This window comes from Lissotriton helveticus, chromosome 2_1 (assembly GCF_964261635.1).
Source record: "Lissotriton helveticus chromosome 2_1, aLisHel1.1, whole genome shotgun sequence".
Taxonomy (NCBI): Eukaryota; Metazoa; Chordata; class Amphibia; order Caudata; family Salamandridae; genus Lissotriton; species Lissotriton helveticus.
Window position 1 is genome coordinate 1791583477 of NC_136059.1, and position 21970 is coordinate 1791605446.

The window sequence follows — 21970 nt, forward strand, 5'->3', positions numbered from 1 at the left end:
CAGCCTGTGCAGTCTTTCCTCCTCCTGCGACGGTTGAGGAGGTGCAAAGAACATTGGAAGACTGATGGACTGTCCAACGTGGAAAGCCATAACTACTTTAAGCAAGAAGGCCACTTTGCCTGGAAAGAAGGTGGCATAAGAAGGCTGCACAGAGAGAGCTTGGAGTTCATTTAAGTGACGTGCCAAGGTCACTGAGATCAGAAACATGGTCTTCCAAGTCAGAAGATGTAATGGGCAGCTGTGCATTGGTTCAAATGGTGAGAACCTGAGGAAATTGAGAACCAGATCAAGATTCCACTTTGGCATCACAAAGAGTATTAGATAAAGTAAGTGAAATAAACCTTTCACACACCTCATCACAACGGGTGATTTGAACAGGGATGGCTGGTCCAGTAAACACCAAAAACACATAGGGCCTATATATAACCTTTAACTGTACCCAAAGCAAGTCACTGCTGGGCCAAAGATAAGACAAACAAGCATTTGCAATGCAATAGGTCTCGCATTTCTCAGAGTTAGAGATATTGGCATTGTATTTTAAACAGTTACACAACAATTCACGTGCTCGTGCTTCAGGGTTGCAACCGGATGAACACATTAATGTGAATGAGTCTGTTTTTTTTGGGGGGGGAGGCAGTTTTATATAGAGCAAACTAGACCCGAAGGTATCAGAGCGCTTTACATGAGCACCAATTGCTTTACAGATGGACACATTCATTTTTTGTTAGGCTCAGGGAGATTAAGTGAATTGCCCAGAATCATAGGATGTTGAGTGTCCCTGCCAAGACTCGAACAGGGTTCCCCAGCAATGAGGTCCACCTCTCTAGCGGTTAGGTCACATCCACTCTTATCAAGCTCCGCTGCACGGTTGAGTGAAGGTAGCTGTTATCCACAACAGATCTCTCTATGAGTTTTGAGTGTTATTGGGAGAGATTGAAGCAGCTTGTTAGTTATCAAGCTTATGTAACTAAAGTGGTTTGAAAACCAACATGACAGATGGCTGGAAACCGATGGGTATTTAAGTAGCTCAGTTCGGGTGAACCTATTTTGTGCTCCCAGGTTTCAGTTGGGAAAATACATTTCTGTTGAGCTACTTTCAGGGCCATCTTTCAAATAAGCGATTAACAGTTGATTTGTAGATTACACAGATTTTGCTATGGCTTTTCATGAATTTGCTGTTTTGACAATATCAATGTCTGTGGAAAAATGAATGTGCTCTTTAAAGGTGCATTCCATAGTTCATGTTATGGAGAACTGTCTTTTTAAAGCCTGTTGTATACTCTGTTTCTCTTCAAGCGTGCCAAAGCGAAGTTTACCAGTTACACTCCGGCTTGGAAAGGGTCTGTTTTTTTCTAAATGTGGTTGTTCCATAACACCATTGATGTTTAAAATTCAAGTAACTTTAGTGAAGCGGCGCCACTGACCAGCGCTCCTGTTGTGAAACTCATTCCCCACTTTTTGAAACTGCAGACCTCTGAAGTAGCCTGTCTATGAAAGCCAGCTGAGGCTTATCTTCCATCAAGCCCGGTTGCCTACTTGGGCCCATGCACCGCTATTAACATATTAATTGTTGCTCAGCTGCAAGTGCCAGCGCGCGGGAGAGAACACCAAACACTCCTCGCGACTCAAACTTCCAAGCAGTGACATCTTTGTCATCCAGGGCCGAGCCAGGACTATCGCAACCTACAAGGAAAGACGAGAATACGTATCCGCTTTTGCACAGCCCCGACTCCGTACCAAAAACCGACTTTTAACAAAATAACCAACACACAACTCTTCTAGAATCAACCTCGCCAACAGGACGTAGCAAAATTCCACAATCACACTTGCTATCAACGCCTTGTAGCTTACAGCACAAACTTGTAGTATCATTATTATTATTGTTAGAACTACTTCTATTATTATTATTATTATTATTATTATTATTATTAGTAATAATAACAAGAATAAAGGAAGAACAAGGATAATAATGGTAGTAATACTTCGAAAACTGCTACTAATAATATTAATCAAAATAAGTATTGATGATTGAAGACGTTACACACTTCAGCACGAGCTACTCCTGCTCCGCAAATAATCACAGTTCCTAAAAGTTGAACAAAGCACAAATAAAGTTTGCACCGTAGCACTTTCAAGGGCTTAGAGACAATTCAAGTTCTAACGTCCTGTACATAAGTCCATTAGTAATTGCTATCAGTCATATAATTGTCACCGTATTTGCTAAAGTTGTAGCCTTCTGTACAGTCTCACAACCCAATCATTCGAAACACTGCAGAAACAAACATTTGTGGGCTAGGGCGCCTGTTGCTGGTTCTTTCCAGTAAACTCTGAGCTGGGAGAACCCTACCTTCAGCGGCAAGCGCTGTCTCCAGGCACGCGGGAGGTAGCGTGGACACCTCTGTCTGGCAGCGTGCAGTGCATACACTCTGCTGCTGAACTCCGAGTGAAACAAGGCGGAAGAGATGCTGTGCGCAAGCGAAAGAGTCCAGCACAATCTCCAGTCCGGGTGGGCGAGCCGGAATGGAGACAGGGATGGGAGCAAAAAGCCTCACTGCTATTAAAAGGCGCGTGTTTAACATAAAGTGAGATAAAAAGCAGAGGCGGAGCTTCCATCCCACTTCCACAAACAACCCGACAACAACAGAACTCGAAGAGCGAGCAGCGCATGCACTGCGACGCTAGGCGAGACCTAAGAAAGGACATCTAATAGTTTGGTCTGTAATGCGGGAGCCACAACAAGCTAAAAACCTGTCTCAGCGTCCAGCGTACACAGACTTACTAGAAGGATGTCATGCAGCCTGGATGATCTCCACAACTTTTTGAGGAAGATCGAATGCAGTCAATGTCCGCCGCTCAATGAGGGTGCAGGTGCTTGCTGCTGTGATAGGAGGTCCTACATTTGTAGTACCTGATTGAAGGACAGATGCTCATGCCCAGAAATTCTGGGTACCACAATCTCCGTGCCCAATATTGAGCCACAAAGGATGAATTGAGCCCTGTTTCTCCTGACCTTTTTCAGTACTAGGGGCAGCAAAGTTAGTGGAAGAAAGGCGTAAAGAAGTCCATGCTCCATAGTATCTGGAATGTATCTCCATGTGGAGTATCCTTGGAAACTCCAACCACAAAATTTGATATTGCACGTTCTCTTTGGTGATGAAAAGCTCTAGCCAGGGTACTTCCCATTGGTGGAAGACCACGCACGCAACCTAGGGGTCATCCTCGACTCCACCCTCTCCATGACTAAACAGGTCAACGGCGTCTCCTCCTCCTGCTTCAACATCCTCCGTATGCTCCGTAGGATCTACAAGTGGATCCCCACTGAAACGAGAAGAACAGTCACCCAGGCCCTTGTCAGCAGCAGGTTGGACTATGGAAACGCCCTCAACGCAGGAGCCTTGGCCAAACTCCTGAGACGGCTCAAACGCATCCAGAACGCCTCTGCAGGCCTGATACTTGACATTCCTCGCCGCAGCCACATCACACCCCACCTGAGAGACCTGCACTGGCTCCCGGTCAACAAGAGGATAACCTTCAAGCTCCTCACCCACGCACCCAAGGCACTCCACAACACCGGACCAATGTATCTCAACAGATGACTCCGCTTCTACACCCCCACCGCCAGCTCCGCTCCGCCGACCTCGCCCTCGCCACAGTCCCCCGCTTCCGAAGAGCAGATCGTTCTCACACCTCGCCGCCAAGACCTGGAACACCCACCCCATCCACCTACGGCAGACCCAAGACCTGCTGACCTTCAGAAAACTCCTCAAGACCTGGCTTTACGAGCAGTAGCAGCATTCCCCACCCCGGCTCCTTGAGACCCTCACGGGTGAGTAGTGCGCTTTACAAATGATAAGATTGATTGAAGAGGTCTTGTGCCACCTTGGATTGTAACTGCCATTTGTGATCCACCAGGTGTTGCCGGCTGAGCTTGTCTGCCCTTCCGTTCAAAGTTTCTGTCAGGTGGTCCACAACCACAGAAATGCCCTGGCGCTCTAGCCAGCACCACAGAAGAAGGGCCTCCTGGCACTGGACCCATGATGCAACCCTCCTTGCTTGTTGCAGTAAAACATGGAGATGGTGTTGTGCTTGAGACCCAAAGCAACCTTCCTTTGATGGATGGATAGAAGGCCTTTGTCACAGGCGAATAGCCCATAACCCCAACAGTCTTCTGATCGCCACTGCTCCCAGATGACCTCGCCAATCCAGCAGTGATGCATCTGTCAAAGCAGTCAATTCTGGGTGAGACAGCGAGAGGGTCTGCTGATGGTTCAATTGTGCTTCGCCACCACTGCAGGTCTTTTACTTTCTTATCCAAAACCTGGATGGAATTTAATAGGTTCCACTGGTGCTGGGCTCAATGAAACTACAGGTTCCACTGCAGAGTCCACATATGCCACCAGCCGTAATCAATTAGCAGGATTTCGAGAACCCCAAAAGCCTCTGGCTGAGATCCAGGACAGATGCTGAAACATAGCAATCAGAGCCCGAATGACCTGGCCACGTTGTTGTGGAGGAAAGGCCCAACATTGCTCCATATTCAGGATGGCTTCAACGATGGGGAGCCTCTGGGAAGGAGTCAAGAGGTGACTTCAGCACATTGATCATGATCTCCAACAATATCAAGAAGTTCAACGTCACTTGGAGGTGGTCTACAACTGCGTATATGTCAAGGCCACCTAAAATGGCCAGTCCTTCGGCATGAGAAAATAATAAGAGTAACAGCCAGTCCCTCCATGCAGGGCCGGGACCTCCTTTGACCAAAAGAGCCTTCTCTCCTTGGAGAAGGAAGGACATGTGCTCCTCTGAAAGATGTTCGGATGTAGAAGGGAGGTGCGGTGGGTCAATAAGGAATGACAGGATGTAGCCCCGTTGGATGATCTGAAGGACCCACTTTTTGGATTTATATTTTGATACATCTGGAGGAAATATTTGATAACGCCTCCCACAAGATGGTCATGTGCCACTGAGGGCAAACGAAAACAGCTTGGTGGCAGATCCCGGAGGAGTAGAGGACTGGGAAGTTTGCTGTCCATGATGGCCTGATATTGGCTGCTTGATCTCAGTCCCGAAAGGACTGGGTGCCTGTTGCTGGGCAGGTGGGTGGCCTTGGCATGGGAGGTACATCAATCCCCTGCAGTAGTCTCAAAAAGGAAAAACCTGATGAGGATACTGCCTCACGGGATTAGAAGGGCCGAGGGAACACACCGTGGTCCGGTTTCATTAAAGAGACCCAATGCTGAATCAACCTTCTCACTAAACAGGCGAGACCCATCAAATGGAATGTCCGTTAAAGAGGTTATCAAGTCGCTGGAAAAGCACATGTATAGTAACCAAGCGTGCTACCGAACGGCTCTGCCCAAGCAGTCTATTGTGTCCAGTATAGAGCAGAAAATATACTTTACCACGTCCTGACCATCTTGGAGGGTTTGAGCCAAATTGGCTTTCAATTCCTCTGGAATTGCTGGTAAGATCTCACCAACCATGTCCCGCAAAACATTGGTATACCACCCGACAAGAAGCTGGTATTGACTGTTCTGAGGGCAGAGGAAAAGAAATGCGTTACTTACCTGTAAATGCAGTTATCCAGTATTAGTGTCTTTCATTGATTCACATGCCTGAATCATTCCCCGTCGTCTGAGTGGGAGTCCCCGGTACGTAACTAAGGTAATGTCCCATAGACATATAGATAAATAGGCCTAAAGGCCTCACATTAGTAACCTATCCCTGTCCTTTTGCAGAAAGGACCAAACTCTAGAAAAGAGCCAATCAGCTGTCACCTCCCTCTAGAACCCTACTGGAAGGAGCCTCAGTCCCTCAGATTTTCGTACGCACAAAGCTAAGCAGGCGTATTACTGAGAGAAGAAGGTGAGCCCTTCCAGGGGAGGCGGGAGGGTTGCATGTGAATCTATGAAAGACATCAATACTGGATAGCTGCAGTTACAGGTAAGTAACGCATTTCTTATCCAGTATTATGGGTGTCTTTCATAGATTCACATGCCTGAATCAGAGTAGCAAGCATTGAACAAAGCACATTTTGGATGGCATAGGGTATACAAGTCATTGGATAAAACCATATCAAACGACTAATAGAAAGATGTATTTGCAATCTAGAAATACCATCAAATCATACAATAGAGAAATGTGCATACATGAAAAGGGTGGAGGGATGAAAGAGGGCTCACCTTTACTGAAACAGATGACGAAGTACTGCTTGTCCCACCGCAGCATCCTTCAGGAGTTCTGTGTCCAGGCAGTAATGCCTAGTGAAGGTATGTGGCGACTTCCATGTTGCCGCTCTACAAATTTCTATGACCGGCACTCCTGCAAAAAGTGCCATGGATGTAGATATTGCCCTGGTAGAGTGAGCTCGCACTCTAGATTGCAGGGCCTGCCCTGCCTGTTCATGACAAAATGAAATAGCTGCAGAAATCCAGCGGGATATACTTTGCTTGGTGAGTGGAAGACATCTTCTGGGTCTACTGTAAGCCACAAATAGCTGATGAGACTTCCTGAAGGTTTTTGTCTTTTCAATATAGAATTTAAGGCAGCGCTTAAGATCTTGAGAGTGCAACGACCTTTCCGCTGCCGTCGTGGGATTCGGGAAGAAAGAGCGTAAGACCACCGGCTCATTGAGATGGAAGTCCGACGGGACTTTTGGAATAAACGTTGGATTTGTCCGTAAGATTACTCTATCCTGCTTAAATTGCAGGAAAGGCTCCTGTATTGATAAAGCTTGAAGCTTACTCACCTGTCTTGCGGAGGTGAGTGCAAGTAGGAGGGCTGTCTTCCAAGAGAGGTATTTCAGGTCAGCCCTGTGTACCGGCTCAAAGGGATGCTTCATAAGCTGGTTAAGGAGGATGTATGACCCAACAACGCATACTTTTACAACGCATGCTTTTACAACGCAAGTATTACAACGCAAACCTTTACAACGCATAGCGCTTAGGGGTGCTGGATAGTGAATAGTTTAATTTACTATTCCAATTCCAGTCCCCGTGGACACTAGGGAAGGGGTTGGATAGTAAATTAAATCTATTCCCTATCCTAGAGCGCCCCTCAGCGCAATGCGTTGTAATGGTTTTCGTTGTAAAACCTGCGTTTTATTAGCACTGCGTGGTAAAAGTTGTGTTGTAAAAGATGTTTCCCGGTTAAGGACTGTGTTCAGGTGCCAGGTAGGTGGCAAAATTCTCACAGGGGTAAAGGTCCTGTAGAGTCCTTTTAAAAATTGTTTGACCAATCTGTTAGACCAAAGAGAAGGGCCAGTAGGAGATCTTCTGTAACGGGATATCGCCGCCAAATGGACCCTGATGGAAGCATGAGCCAGGCCTGAGTTCGCCAGATGGAGAAGATAAGGCAATATTTGTTACGGAGAAGAAGAGAAAGGATGTATAACGTGACCTTTACACCAGATGCAAAACCTCTTCCATTTTAAAGAGTATGTTTTGTTGGTGCTATCAGCCCGTGCCCGAGCCAAGATTGCTCTACATTCTGGCGGGATAATCAAACTTTGAAATTCTCTGAACTCAGGAGCCTAGCGGCTAATTTGAGTGAGGCCAGATTCGGATGCTGGACTTGCTGGTTGCACATCGTGAGGAGAGATGGGAACTTCTTCAGACGTTTCGGCGGTTCCAAAGATAGACGGTGGAGTTCCGTGAACCAATGTTGGCGTGGCCAAGTTGGGGCTACCAGAATGAGAGTACAAGGCTCTGCCTTCAAGTTTCTGAGGACCCTGGGAATCATTGGAAATGGTGGAAAGGCGTACGCAAAGACGTTGCACCATGCAATCGAAAATGCATTCCCTAGGGACCCTTTCTGGGGATGCCAACTTGCGAAGTGTGGGCATTTGGTGTTGGACCTTGTGGCGAACAGGTCGATATGGGGAGTGCCCATCTCGAGAAAATTTGATTGAGGATTCCTTGATCCAGTTCCCACTCGTGAGACGTCGTTCTCTGTCTGCTTAATGGATCGGCGAGCACATTTTCCATGCCTAGAACATACTCCGCCCGAAGAGATATATTGTGTTCGATCAACCAGTTCCAAATTTTCTGCGACTCGTGAGAGAGTGTCATAGATCGAGTCCCTCCTTGTTTGTTGAGGTAGTGCATCATTGTAGTGTTGTCTGTACGGACGAGCAATAGGGAATTTTTGATTCTCGGAAGGAAGGCTTGCAGGGCGAGGAAGACTGCCCGTAGTTCCAGGAGACTGATATGGAGCCCCTTTTATAAGGGGGACCACTTCCCGCTTATCTGTAGCTCTTGAAGGAAAGCTCCCCAACCTTCCAAAGAGGCGTCTGTCGTGATGACATGTGGTGTAGCCGGAACCAGGAATGGTAAGCCTTGAGAAAGGTTTCGAACCGATATCCACCATTGCAGGGCCTTAACCATTTGAGGAGTGACTTTTATGAGATCGTCGAAAGACCCTGTGCATTGGATCCATTGTTTAGCGAGTGCCTCCTAGAGGGGGCACATCTGTAGCCGGCAGTAAGGTATCAAAAGGATACATGATGACATCATTCCCAGTAGGGATTTGAAAAGTCGGATTGTTAAGGTCTTCTTTGAAGCCAAGAGCATAGGCAGTGTCAAAAGCCTGTTCTTTCTCTCTTGAGATGGGAAGGCTTTCCTTAGTCGTGTGTCGAGAGTTGCACCTAGGAAATTGATGCGCTGAGAAGGTAGAAGGACTGATTTCTCCCAATTGAGTGCGAGTCCTAAATGATTGAAAAGTTGCAGACAAGCGTTGGAAGACCTGGACGCATCTTCTAAGGATGGAGCCTTGATCAGACAGTCGTCCAGATACGGAAAGACTTGATGATGGTGCTGCCTGAGATATGCAGCTACTGGGGAAGAGACATTTCGTGAAGATGCGAGGTGCGGACTTGAGCACGAAGGGCAGGACGCAAAATTCAAAGTGTCTGCCTGCCACTGCAAATCTCAAGTATTTTTTGTGATTTCTGTGAATCGCGATATGGAAGTAAGTGTCCTGAAGGTCCAGGGAGGCCATGTAATCTTCATCTTCCAGTAGTTGTAAGACCTCCTGGATCGTCACCATGCGAAACGACTGCTTCTTCAGGAATTTGTTGAGAGCCCTGAGATCCAAAATTGCTCTCCACTTCTTCTCTTTTTTCTGAACTAAAAAGAAGCGAGAATAAAATCCCCTTCCTTGTTGAGACGGAGGTACCTTTTCTATTGCCCCTTTCTGGAGCATAAGAGAGACTTCTCGGAGAAGCAGCCGTAGATTTTTGGGATTCAGTGGCGGGGAGGAGTTTGGGGAGGAATATGTGTGAATTCCAGAGAATGGCCGAATTGAGCTAATTGAAGGACCCAACGGTCCGTGGTAATCTTTTTCCAGTTTGTCAGGAAATGGTAAATCCTTCCTCCAATTTTTGATGAGGGAAATGAATCCGGGACTGGCTGAAGAGACATGTCATTGTCTACGCCCGTTGTTTTTCTGCTGTCTTCTACCATGAAAGGACGACTTGCCATAAGAAGATTGTTGTCCTTGTTGCTGGCGTTGCTGATATTGGGGTCGACTCTCGCCTGAAGAGTCGAGAAGACCTGTATTGATAGTTTCCTCTATAAGAGGACTGTCCTCTTCCTCTAGATCCACGAAAGGACTGGTTCTTGTACTGGAGAGTGCCCAGAGCCCTAGCAGTGTCCGTGTCCTTTTTTATATTCTGCAGCGCTTCATCAATTTTGGAGCCGAAGAGCAATTGGCCATCGTAGGGCATATTCAATATTTTCGTTTACATCTCAGGACGAAAGGAAGTTGCCCTTAGCCACCCTGTCATCGCCAGACTGCTGCTCCAGCCAGTTGGCAGAAACCTGTTGTACCGCTATCCATCGCACAGTCTATTATTTCTGACGCCGAGCCTTCACCCTCTAGTAAAATTTTCTTTACCTCCTCCTTGGATTTATTTGGTAATTTCGATAGATATGGGGCTATATGCACCCATAATTGTCTATTGTAGCGTCCCAAGAGCGCTAAGGCTTTGGCCGCCTTCACCGTTATCGCAGACATTGAGGAGAACCGCTTCCCAATGTTGTCTAACCTCCTGCCTTCCCTATCCGGAGGTGCCGATAATGGGGCAGAAGTATTTCTGGAGTTCTTCTGGGCCGCCTGTGTCACCACTGAGTCCGGTTTGGAGTGTCCTATCAAACAAGCCGGTGCAGTATCAGGTGCTCTATACTTTTTATCCAAGCGAGGTACTACCGGATGTACGGAGGAAGGGTTCTGCATGACTTTAACACCCTGGTCCCATAAATAATCAATAATGGGTATTGATGTAACTGATTTCTTGAGGGGTTCTTAAAAATCATACAAGAAGCAGTTTTGTTCTTGAGAGATCATTGATAATTTAAATCGTTGAGCGGCCCTCTCAACTACGTTATGGAACCCTCCAATGTCACCTGGTGGAGAATCTGCAGGCGCAGGCACTGGAAACACGGGAGAGGGAATGACATAGTCATCACAGTCATCATGCATAGATTGAGTATCTTGCAGTTCTACCTCTTCCTACTGTTCTTCCTCCTCCTCTTCCTCATCAGAAGTCGGAGGATGTGGCAGATCAAACCGCTCGGGCTGAACACTCAAAGGTGGAGGCCGTGGTTTTGATGAAGGTGATACTGTGGTAGGTGGAGGAGCAGGAGACTCTGGAAACCTCTGTTTGTAGTCTTGAATGAGGTACCTTAAGTCGGTAACTAAAGAGGCTGGAAGGCAAACCATAGGAGGAGGTGGCGGATGATATTCCTCCTCCTGATCCTCTTCTTCATCCGAACTTTGACACTTTACATGAAGCTCAGAAGGGCTTGTAGCCATCTGAAACATGTCCCCTTCATCTGAATCTTCCTCTTGAAGAAGACATGCTGGAGGCAGTGGTTGAACTCTGCTTGGCGATGTTAAAGCCGGCGTGAGCGCCTTTTTCATGATCTTTAGGCGTACACATGTGGTTTGTAGGACAGAATCCAGCATCGTCGACGAGCCCGTCGATGGCGTGGTCGTCGACGGTGGAGCGTCGACGGGTGTCGTCGTCGGTGGAGTCTTCGTCAACGGAATCTTCGCCGACGGTGCTTTCGTCGATGAACCCTTCGTCAATGACGTCTTCGTCGATAGTGCCGACGTCAACGATATTGGCATCGTCATCGAGGTCGTCGCCGATCCCGTCGTCGGCGAGGCAAGCGGCGACTGCGTCTTCTTGATGGCTATCGTCGACGACAAAGTCTTACCTGCCGTCAACGATGCCGTCGACTTAGAAACAGTCGTCGTCGACGTAGATATGTATGATGCAGTAGACACAGCTTTTTTCGACGATGAAGATGTCGTCGACGGTGCCGAAACAGGCTTTTTGAAGGTGTGAACTTCCTGAGAGGAAACCTTCCCAGAAGTTGCCTTAGAGAGAACCTCTGAAGACTTCTTTGATGTCTTCTTTTGAGGAGGAGCCGTAGGGCTAGGAGAAGCCACCCTTGGTCTCTTTAGAGAAGATTTTGTAGAGACTGAAGAACCTTCACTTTCTTCAGAAGATTCAAGGTGGTCCCTGTCTTTCAGACTCTGGAGCCAAATTAAAAGGCATCCTCCACGGTCCTTGAGGGTTTTAGTGGAAAAGGTACGACATACCTTGTAGTCTTTAGAAGAATGGTCCGGATACAGGCAATATAGGCAGTCTTTATGCTGGGCATCAACATGTAGCCTTTTCTTTCCACATGAACCACAGGATCTAAAAAGACCCTTTTTTGGTGTGACAGCCATGATCGTATCCGCAATCACAGAAGAAACAGGATAAAATATCCAAGAACACTGGGAACCAGTTGTGAAGAAAAAATCTGAGCGGAGCTCAGAGGAGACTCCCTTAGCACAATGTGCGGTAGAAAATCTGAGGGACTGAGGCTCCTTCCAGGAGGGTTCTAGAGAGAGGTGACAGCTGATTGGCTCTCTTCTAGAGTTTGATCCTTTCTGCAAAAGGACAGGGATAGGTTACTAATGTGAGCCCTTTAGGCCTATTTATCTATATGTCTATGGGACATTACTTTATTTATGAACCGAGGACTCCCATTACGACGACGGGAATGATTCAGGCCTGTGAATCTATGAAAGACACCCATAATACTGGATAATATCTGCTTCCCAAAGGTCTCAAGTCAGTTCAAACCTCTGTCTGGAGAAGTAGTTGGCAAAGAGTGAGGTTTCACTTGAACCCCCAAACTATCTAGTGTGGGGTGCTGTCTTAGAAAGTCAAGAGCACCCTGCACTGGCCTGAAGAGTCTGTCAACCTGCCTGTTTCGACCATATGCCCACACGAGTGTCAGTCAGAGCCTCATTAAATGGAAGCAAATGTTCGGATAGAGTTTGACTAGATTGTATAACCACTGATAAAACATTGTTTTCACCTCCATAGTGGGTAACTACAAGTCTAAAACTGCTGCAGTGCATGTCATCCTTACACCAAAGGAGGTACTTTGTTTGGTCGCTGGTCTTATGGAGGAGAGGTTGAGTGGTGAGGAAACATAATGCAGTGTCAAGGAAGTGTTCAACCCACTGGCAGTTTGTAAGTCCAGAAATACATTTTCATCATCATAACGTTTAGCAAGATACTCCCCTCGTCACCATTCTCACACCCAAAGGCAGGTAAACTCAGTCCATAGTTGGAACCAAATCGTTGTTGGAGCACGGGGGTATGGGTCTAACATAATGGGATTGTTCTGTCTTGATCTGAATGGACTGGGCCTGGTGGTGTCGGTACAGCATCGAGAAGTGACCTAGGTCTGGGAGAGATGGATTTGGCTCAGTCAGTGAGGAAGATAGGAACGGTGTCTTCCTCTGGTGCCAGTGTCTGTCAGTTGGATCGGTATGGATCTTGGTGCCGGACTGGAAGTCCGCTCGGGTGTCAGAGCGGAACCCGAGGCAAATTCTGGAGGCACAAATGGGAGACCTGCTGGTAGTACCCCAACTGGAGGCTTCTGTAAAATGATGGGGTCAAAAGTGTGCGAAAGGGAGCCAGAGTGGGGGCGATAGCCAGGCCATGGGGCACCATGACATCCTCACGACTGCACAAGTTGAAAATGCCAGGACTGGGATAAATTCCACATGGTCTTTTTGTGCTTTCAGTTTGACTTTGACATACTGGAAGACTTGGACTTCGACAATGACCTGTCGCAGGAATATTGTCAGGAGTGGGAGTGGGTCAGTGCCCTAAACTTCGAGTGGGAGCCGGACTTCGGTGATTTACAACTTGCATTCATGCTCCTGGATCGCCTTCAGGATCATAAAGGCGCACTCCATTCAGGACTTGAAGTTGTGTGTTGAACCCAAACACCAGGCAGAAGTCATGGAGCTCTGTCACAGACATCTGTTTGCAACAGTCGCAACAAGGCTAAAATCCTGTACTTTTACGAGGGGATATAGCCTTTGTACACTGGAAAAAGTGCAGGTGTTCAGAGCGCCCTATCCTGGGGCCGGCGTTAATAAGAAACATCTTGATTAATATACATTACTTGCCATTTTGGAAATGGTTCTGAGATTTATTCATATTTAATGAATATTTTGTAGCACGCTGTGACATTACATTTTTGTTGCATGGATTAAATTATGCCGCAAACTTGGATTTTGTCATCAAATCCAATTTTGTGAATTACCACTTACCCAAATATAACATTTGACAATATCACAGTTAAATCATCTTGAGGCAAAATGACCACTTGAAAGTAGAGATCACACTCGAAACTGGCTTACATTTTCTTCACACGGCTTCCACCAACGCCTCCCCACCTACTTTTGAAAACATTTGGTAGGCACAGTGTATACCTGTTAAAACGGCCGTGAAGACTTGCTTGTAGTGGGAAGGAGACTGAAATGAAGTCGGGATAAGGATTTGCCTTTTGTGAAGGCTGGCATTTTCCACCGTTGTCTCACTGGGGAAAGACAGTTCGGAGATGCACATGTTCTGAAAAACAACAAATCACATGAGAAGTGCAGTGTGACCGACATCTGTTGCAGATGTTCTACCTTAATGACTCATCGGCCCAAACTTCCTGCAACTTTGTCTGGACTGAGGAACGATCATGGTAGAACATCTGTACGCAGATATGAACAAAAACATACTGAATGCTACAATCCCTTCATTTCTATGGCCTGATCATCTATTGCAGATTACACAGAGAGCCGCTACTGGCAAAGCAAATGGGCCTGCCATTGGAAATCTGGTGCAATGGTAATTTTTTATTGCACACTTATGCCACAGAAATAAAAGTTTAAAAAAAGAAAGCATGCTGCCACCTATAAGCGGCCTCATTATGATTGCAATATAAATGTTACATTTAAAACATTTACTGGAGTAGCTGTATTAGTAACAATTGTGTATAAATAATAAACCATTCAGTTGTGATTTGCATTTCATTATTAGTTATGGAGGAGACAATAATAAATCAAATTGCAGGCAGCTGCAATGTTACTTATCACAGGTAGCCACATTATTACAATGTCACTTAAACTCTTTCTAACACTAATATGAACAAGCATTGCAAAAGCCAATCTCGGCAACGCAAGAGCTATGGGCTTTGTCAATGGCATGTCATTTAGCATTGGGATGCGCTGCAAGAGGCAGTGAAATCCCAGTCATAGTGTCTATGAGCCGTCTACGTGTGCAAGGATGACTTTGGGATACTATTTTAACGGAACCCTTAAACATTTGCAAAGTTTGTCACATAATGTTCACTCCATCGCAAGCTCTGAAATTAAGTCAAAAGCATTACATTAAGCTTTGCTGACATTTAATTATGAACACAAATCAATGAGTTAAATCTGGAATAACTTTGTGGCGCTCTTGCAAGTAACCAGCTTGGATATGATGTTTATATGTAAACATACTGAGAGACACATGTGCTGTGTTAACTTGTCTGCAGTGCACAGCACACCATTACAATACGTAAGATCAGCACCCTGGAAGCAGGGACAGGAGGACCACGGGCCTGGCCCTGCAGGATCCAGCGACAGAGGCACTGCTGATTCCAATTCTACCTCTCTCTCACTCCCTCTACAGATGAAGCTGTGTGCAACCTAGAACAGTGGCTGCAGCCCACTCGCCCTGGTTGTTGAAGAGCCTCCATATCTTGGTAAATAGGATGCCCATACTGGGGGCTTTGCGCTTGTCCATTGCACGGATCCAATGCCGGATTTGTCTGCCTCTGAGGCTACGGTCACTGCCTCGGCAGCCTCTGGGCGGCCTGACACTGAGCGCCACACTCAGCTGGTCAGTGGCTGCAGCGCAGATATGGTTCTCCTCCGCCTTGGCCCCTGTTCACAGCCCCCATGGCACTGCACCAGTCCGCACTAGCTGTGGCAAACTACCAAACCCGACGCAACTGCAAGAGATATGACCCCGGAAACGCTAGGGTACTTAAATATAGACATAGAAGAAATACTTTCACGTTTACAGCAGCATTCTTTCAGAAGAAACGGGTATGTTTAATAAAGTGAAATTACAGAAGCAGCAGTGTCTTACCAAATATAAAATTATTTCAAAAAATGGTTCATACACTATTAGTAAGACTGTTGTAAAGTAAATGCGCAATGTCGACATCACTGCTTTGAGCATTAGCATTCAAAATAAATGTTTAGGTTCCAAGAAAGCCTTTTCAAGCTCTAACTTTTGGTCTACGCAAATCAGGATATAAAGATTTACAAAGAGCTGTTATAATGGCAGTCATTACAGGAGGTGTTTAGATGAGGTTGACCAAACACATAGAGCACAGGATTTAAAATAATAAAAAAAATGGCACTGGTCATTAATTAAAACACCAGCTCTCCTAACAAGTGGTGAGACTGATCACCCATTAAAAAAAATAAAGAAATAGTCCCGAAACAATAGATAAAACTGGCCCCAGCGTAAGTTTAACAGTACTTGGTCGGTGCTCTAGGAGAGGGCTAAACACCGAAGAGGCATGACATATGCATGCCCAAGACAAATGGGGAGAGGGACAAATGGAGTGCAGATGGTGCCGGCAGATGGGAAGCCTATAGGTGGGCTGTAAACCCATGAATTCGATACAGCATGTCTCTTTCAAGACAGTGCATGAGCGCCGTATAGAGCAGAGACCTAAAAACGAGTCAGAAAATAAAAAAATCATCTAACTAGAAACCCGAAGTGCATGAGACCATATTTAAAGCTAATATTAAAAAAAAATACCGTAAATTCACTATGAACCAGCTTCATAATCGAAGAGAATTGAAACATTTAGACTGATGTGAACAATATCCACAGGCTTTGTGCAAAATAGGTAAGGTGGGTTTACCGAATGCTTCAAGGTGTATGCAATGGCGGCAGAAGCAAATTGTAAATTGCAATTTAACAGGCCAACAGATGAAACATGCTGATTAAAGCCCCTTAATTTATCTAGATTATTTATGGATTATTTGGAAAAGCAAAAGTCTAATGAGACAGTTAAAGCTGTCTTAAAGGTCAGACCTTAAAAATATGATGATTCATCGACTGAAACAAAAAGTATTCTGCTTAATATTATGTTTGTGGTTCCCATGATCTCAATGAATTAGAACTGGCAATAGCTTGAGCTGGGACCAGAATCTGCTTTCTAAAGATCTATTCAAGTCACACCTAGGATTTATCATACAAACACAACCTTCCCACACAGACGGCCTTGCCTTGTAGTACTACTTTAATGGTGACAGCCATCTTTGTGATTACTAAAACTGAATTTTACAGGACAGTGACTTAGCATCTCAAGTATTTCAAAGCTGTTTAGTTTTTTATTGTATATAAGCTTTGTGACTGCCAAAAGAGTAAATTCCTCCTTCCACTCTTCATAGCCTCACCTGGCTAACAATGTCCCTGCAACTTGTGTTCAATCTAGTCACAGCCTGAACCGACCATTTACTTTTTGCTAACAAGGAACTAGTGGCTCCTCCACCCTTTTAAAGAGCCATCAAGCCAGTCTATGCCTTTTCTGGCTTGGCTTCTACCCAAGTGCCTCCACAGCTAATCCACCACGAGACAAAATATCACACAGCAAACAGCATGGAAGACCATTCTTTACCAACAGACTCGGACTGCAGCAGTCTGAGAGTGACTCAGTTCAGAATCAAATTCGGAGAGCTGGTGCTATACATGATGCTAAGTACCCCTGTGGGAAGTTCTGGCGCTCGTTGGCATGCCCTACAGAAGGGAGCTGGCACCTAGAGAGAGCCAAGCTGATTTCTGGAACAATTCTCACTAGTCACACCATGAATCGGGTGCAGCGGCAGAGGAAGTCTCTCGTGTTAGGTGTTTGCCACACCAAATCCATCTTGGGACAGTCTGGCAAGCAACAGCTTGCCCAGTGGACAGGAAAACAGCACATCAGAGACCTAAACCCAGTAGACTTACTGTCACTCACAACGCCAATTGATCAATTAAAGAAAGGTAAGCTACAAGTCTCTGCCACTGGGTGCACACCACAACAATCCTCTCTGAATCTCACATCCCCCAAGCCAAATTTCCTAGAGATTGCTATGAGGGAAGTGGGTTCCACTGATTTTCTCTCCTTGTCATGCATCCCTTTAGCCATGAATCCTTTTTTCTGGTGCCTGGAAACATAATTTCCTCTTGGAGGAACCGAGTTCCATAAAATTGGGAAGGAAGTCTGTGATGGAGTCCTGGGGCTACGTTGAAGGTAACTCAACTGTTGGTGGCAATCAGAATACGATTGTTGCCATGCTTTTGTACTACTGTTCCCAGGCGACTGAGAGCTGCAGGCGAACACACTTCAACACCACTGATTGTTTACACAGCCTTCAGGATCAGTGAGGTGACCAACATAACTAAAGTGAAAAGGAGCACTGTTGGTGGTGGTGTGTCTATTTACAGTGCCCACCATTATGCAATCTTCAGAAGAAAAGCAAGGGAACAATCAGACGTAGCTCATTGCCAACTTGTAAAGTACGTTTTTCCTCCTCAGGAGGAAATTTCTATTTTGGAGGGTCCTAGGGATAATGCAGTGCAACAGATAACATGTGACATGGGACAGTTCTTTTTGATTATTCTGAAAGATGCTGAGAGTAGGGAGTTACGTTTTGGTGTGATTTCATCCAAATTTCTTTGCCATGTCTGTCTTGCTGGATATGAGACTCTATGCATTTTACCCTTGATAAACGGCAGTAAAGCGTTTGTGCTCCCTCTTTAAACATAAACACAAGTGGTCCCCATGGGAAAAGTGTAGCCTTTAATTTCCAGCTTACAAAAAACACCCACTAGTAAGGTTTAGAATGCGATATACAATTTTATTGTTCATCCACAATGAGATTGCCTTGTTACAAACAAGAATTCTATTTTATTCATCAATTTTCAGGTGAAGCTGCTTCTAAGAGTGAGATGGCACAGTGAAAGTGATAAAGTGAACCATTTGTTCGCAAGTGCTATACGTTGTGCAAGTATTTACATGTGACTGATAAGGACATTTTAGATCAAAAGCGAAAAACTCCCATTGGGAGTGTTCAGATCCTTAATAAATTTGAAAACAGTCCACTGTAGTATTTGTCTGTCGACGTTTCAACCCCCAAACACAATTATTTAGAGAAGGGTCATCATCCGGATGGTAAATATAAAGAGGAGACACCTAAGAACAAAAGAATCATGTATCAATCAGATGGTACGATTAGATGTGTTGTTATTCAACTTAAGGATTGTGGAATGCAATCTAATAACATAACATGGGCTGTAGCAATGGATCTCACAATCAAGGATGATCTTATCAATTTTTCATGGAAAACCTCAAGGGAGCTTGCATGTGAAATGTCAAGCTGTACAGAAATATAGCTAGTTCAGGCTTGTAATATAGTGAACTTGTGTATATGTACTGGGTTATAAATAAGGCTCCCTGTTTTCCGTTTTTACGGATTTTTACACATAAATACAGACAGAAAACAATGTGTTTTCTGTCTGCATTTATTTTTTAAAGTGGATAAATACAGAAAATGAGGCTGCTTTTAAATGACTCTCCATGCTGTCCTTCATAAATTATAGCCTAACAGCCGAGAAAATTAAGAAACAGGATAACATTTTTAAATAACTGCATATGTCAATATACATTTGTGGAATAATGCGAGCATATACCACAGGATGTATTGTTATGTAATATTTGGCAACTTAAATAGCTAAAACACGACCAACATCAAAGTATCCTCTATCAATTAAATACATATGGAAATGTACACTTTTACAACTTCATTTATACGCAAAACACAAAATAAATATCGATAAATGCAGATAAAATGACCCAAAAATAAATATGGATAAATACAGACGGAAATGTTAAAAAAATAAACACCGTAAAACCGGGAGCCCTAGTTATAAAGTATGATCAAATGGCATACAGGGGGACTAAGTCAAAAAATCCCACGATCAGGGTTAATTCTGTCAATCTAGTGATGAGGCTCGCACCCGAATACCTCTGCTGTAAGCAAACATATCACATTAAGGCTACTGTGTGTCATAAATCATGGTAACCTACCAGGTAGGGTAAGGAGTAGCGGCACTAACTCATATGTTTCAATTAATAAAGTGCCCAGTGTATCTGGAAAAGTATCACAGCAATCTATAAAAGAAACGATATATGAGGGACTGCTACGCTGATGACACTCAACTGGTCGTCTCTCTATCCCAACTAGTCGACCACCCGGAGAAACTGGCGAACTGCCTTACCCAAATACACAGCTGGATGAGTGATTCATCACTAAAATTAAATGGGTCTAAGACCGAAGTGATGCTCCTGGGAAAACAATGGGCAACTATCCCCCCAACAGTCTGGCCCGACGTATTCGGAGAAATCCCCTCCCCGAAGCGTGAAATCAAAACCCTTGGAGTATGGCTCGAACCGGAGCTCACCATGAAGACGCAAGCGGCCAAAACTGCTGGCACCTGTTTTGGGCTCATGCGCACCACCCGTAAGATCCTCCCATTACTACCACCTGCCTCTAGGAAACTTCTTATCCAGGGGCTAGTATTGTCCCGTCTTGACTACAGCAATATGGTCTACCTGGGTGCTCCAGAGGCCACCCTGACTAGACTACAGCGGACACAGAACGCTGCAGTCCGTCTGCTCACGAACCTTCCTTCGAAAGTGTCAGCAAAACCAGCCCTCAAGGCCTTGCACTGGCTCCCTGTTCGCCAAAGGGTGGACTTCAAAGCCATGTGTACAACACACAAACTTATCAACGGATCTGGCCCTACTATCCTCAGCAGCCTGGTCACCCCCTACAAAGCATCCAGATCCCTCCGTTCAGACAGTGAGCACCTGGCCAACGTCCCCAAATTCAAAAAGACCCGCACCGGATGTCGACGATTCTCGGTGCAATCGGCCGTGAGATGGAATTCCCTCCCACGCACCCTCAGACTGGAAGCCAGCTACCTGACCTTCCGCAAAAAACTGAAAACGCACCTATTCCCGAAATAATTGTTCCTCCTCCCTCCCTCTCCTTCAGGATAAACAATCTCATTACAGCGCGGGGATGCCCTTGGGTCACCAGACGCTATACAAATCGCTAAAAAAAAAAAAAAAAAAAAAAAAAAAAAAATTTCTAACTCACTTGGAGAAATAAAGAGCTCTCTTCATATGTACTCATGCAAGTGGTTGTGGGTATTGCATTACGTGCACTTCGTGAAGTTATCAGCAATTACCTCAACTGGGGATGCTGAGTATAAGAAGAGGTGCATATTATGATATACACATTATCCTGGGTTAATCAAACAGGGAATGGAGATATACAGCCAGATTCATCAACCCAAATTGCGATCGCAATAGCTGGGAAATAGCTATTGCGATCGCAATTCCATTAATCGCAATTCATGAAACAAAACATGACCAAATTGCGAATTCGCAAAACATAATTTGCGACTTCGCAAAGAAAATCGCAGAATCAAGGTGGAACCCCCTTTGCAAATCGGAAATAGCGAGTTCTCAAAGATTCTGCGATTTTCTTTGCGAAATCGCAAATTATTCGCAAACCCAATGCATGGAAATTCGCATATTGCGAAAAACCCAAAAAGCGATTTTTGCGAGGCGCAAATTAAGGAGAAGCCAAACCAGGTGGTAACCATGAAGTTAAAAAAAAATTCCAAGAAAAAAATCCTAACTAGCCACAGGTGCGGGGCAGTTCAAACACACTTAAGGAGACACAGTAGGAGCATGAGGACATTCACAATGCCAGGACTCTACATAGTGGTAAGGCGGCAAAGGCTCCAGGCTGCAGCAAGGAACTGACGCCGGATCCAGGAGCGAATTTTCTGCCAGCGGATCACACTACTGGGACAAACTGAGGAGGAAATCTACTCAAAGTACCGGCTGAATGGGGCAATAATTACAAAGCTCATCAATGCCGTGCCCACCCATGTCCAGGTCTTGTGTAGCCTGCACCTCCTGGCCTCCGGAAGCTTCCAGGGGATAGTAGCCGTTGCAGGGGGGATCTCCCAGAGCACCATGTCCCGCTGCCTAAGGAGTTTCCTGGAGGCCATGCTGACCCGGCTACACCATTACATCAAATATCCAACCACCCAACAGGACTTGAATCAAACCAAGCTACAATTTTACAACATAGCGCAATTTCCCCATGTAATTGGATGCATTGACTGTACCCACATCCACATCTGCCCACCCGCAGAGACTGAATACATGTACCGGAACCACAAGTCCTACTACTCACTGAACATCCAGATGGTGTGCGACGCTAAGACAATCATCACCGACATAGTGGCACAATACCCAGGGAGCACGCATGACTCTTTCATATTCCGGCACAACGGCATGCACACACGACTGGCCAGGGGAGACTATGGCGAAGGACACCTTCTAGGTAAGTACACATGCCAACAAACAGTACATCGAGACCATGTAGCTGCGCATGACAGGCACTCACCCTCTGCTCCTTTCATTCAGGTGACAGCGCATATGACCTCCGTGAGTACCTCCTCACCCCATACCTCAACCCTGCCACACCA

General features: G+C 45.5%; 1 protein-coding gene across 2 annotated transcripts in view; it reads right to left on the reverse strand.

Annotated features, from left to right (window-relative positions):
• Positions 1-21970, reverse strand: part of ZGRF1 (zinc finger GRF-type containing 1) — an 829426-nt gene that overhangs the window by 324123 nt on the left and 483333 nt on the right. For both annotated transcript variants that reach the window (XM_078676730.1, XM_078676729.1), the window contains exon 15: positions 13792-13930. In XM_078676730.1, coding sequence (XP_078532856.1) covers positions 13792-13930 — 139 coding nt within the window. The remainder of the gene's footprint in view (positions 1-13791; positions 13931-21970) is intronic.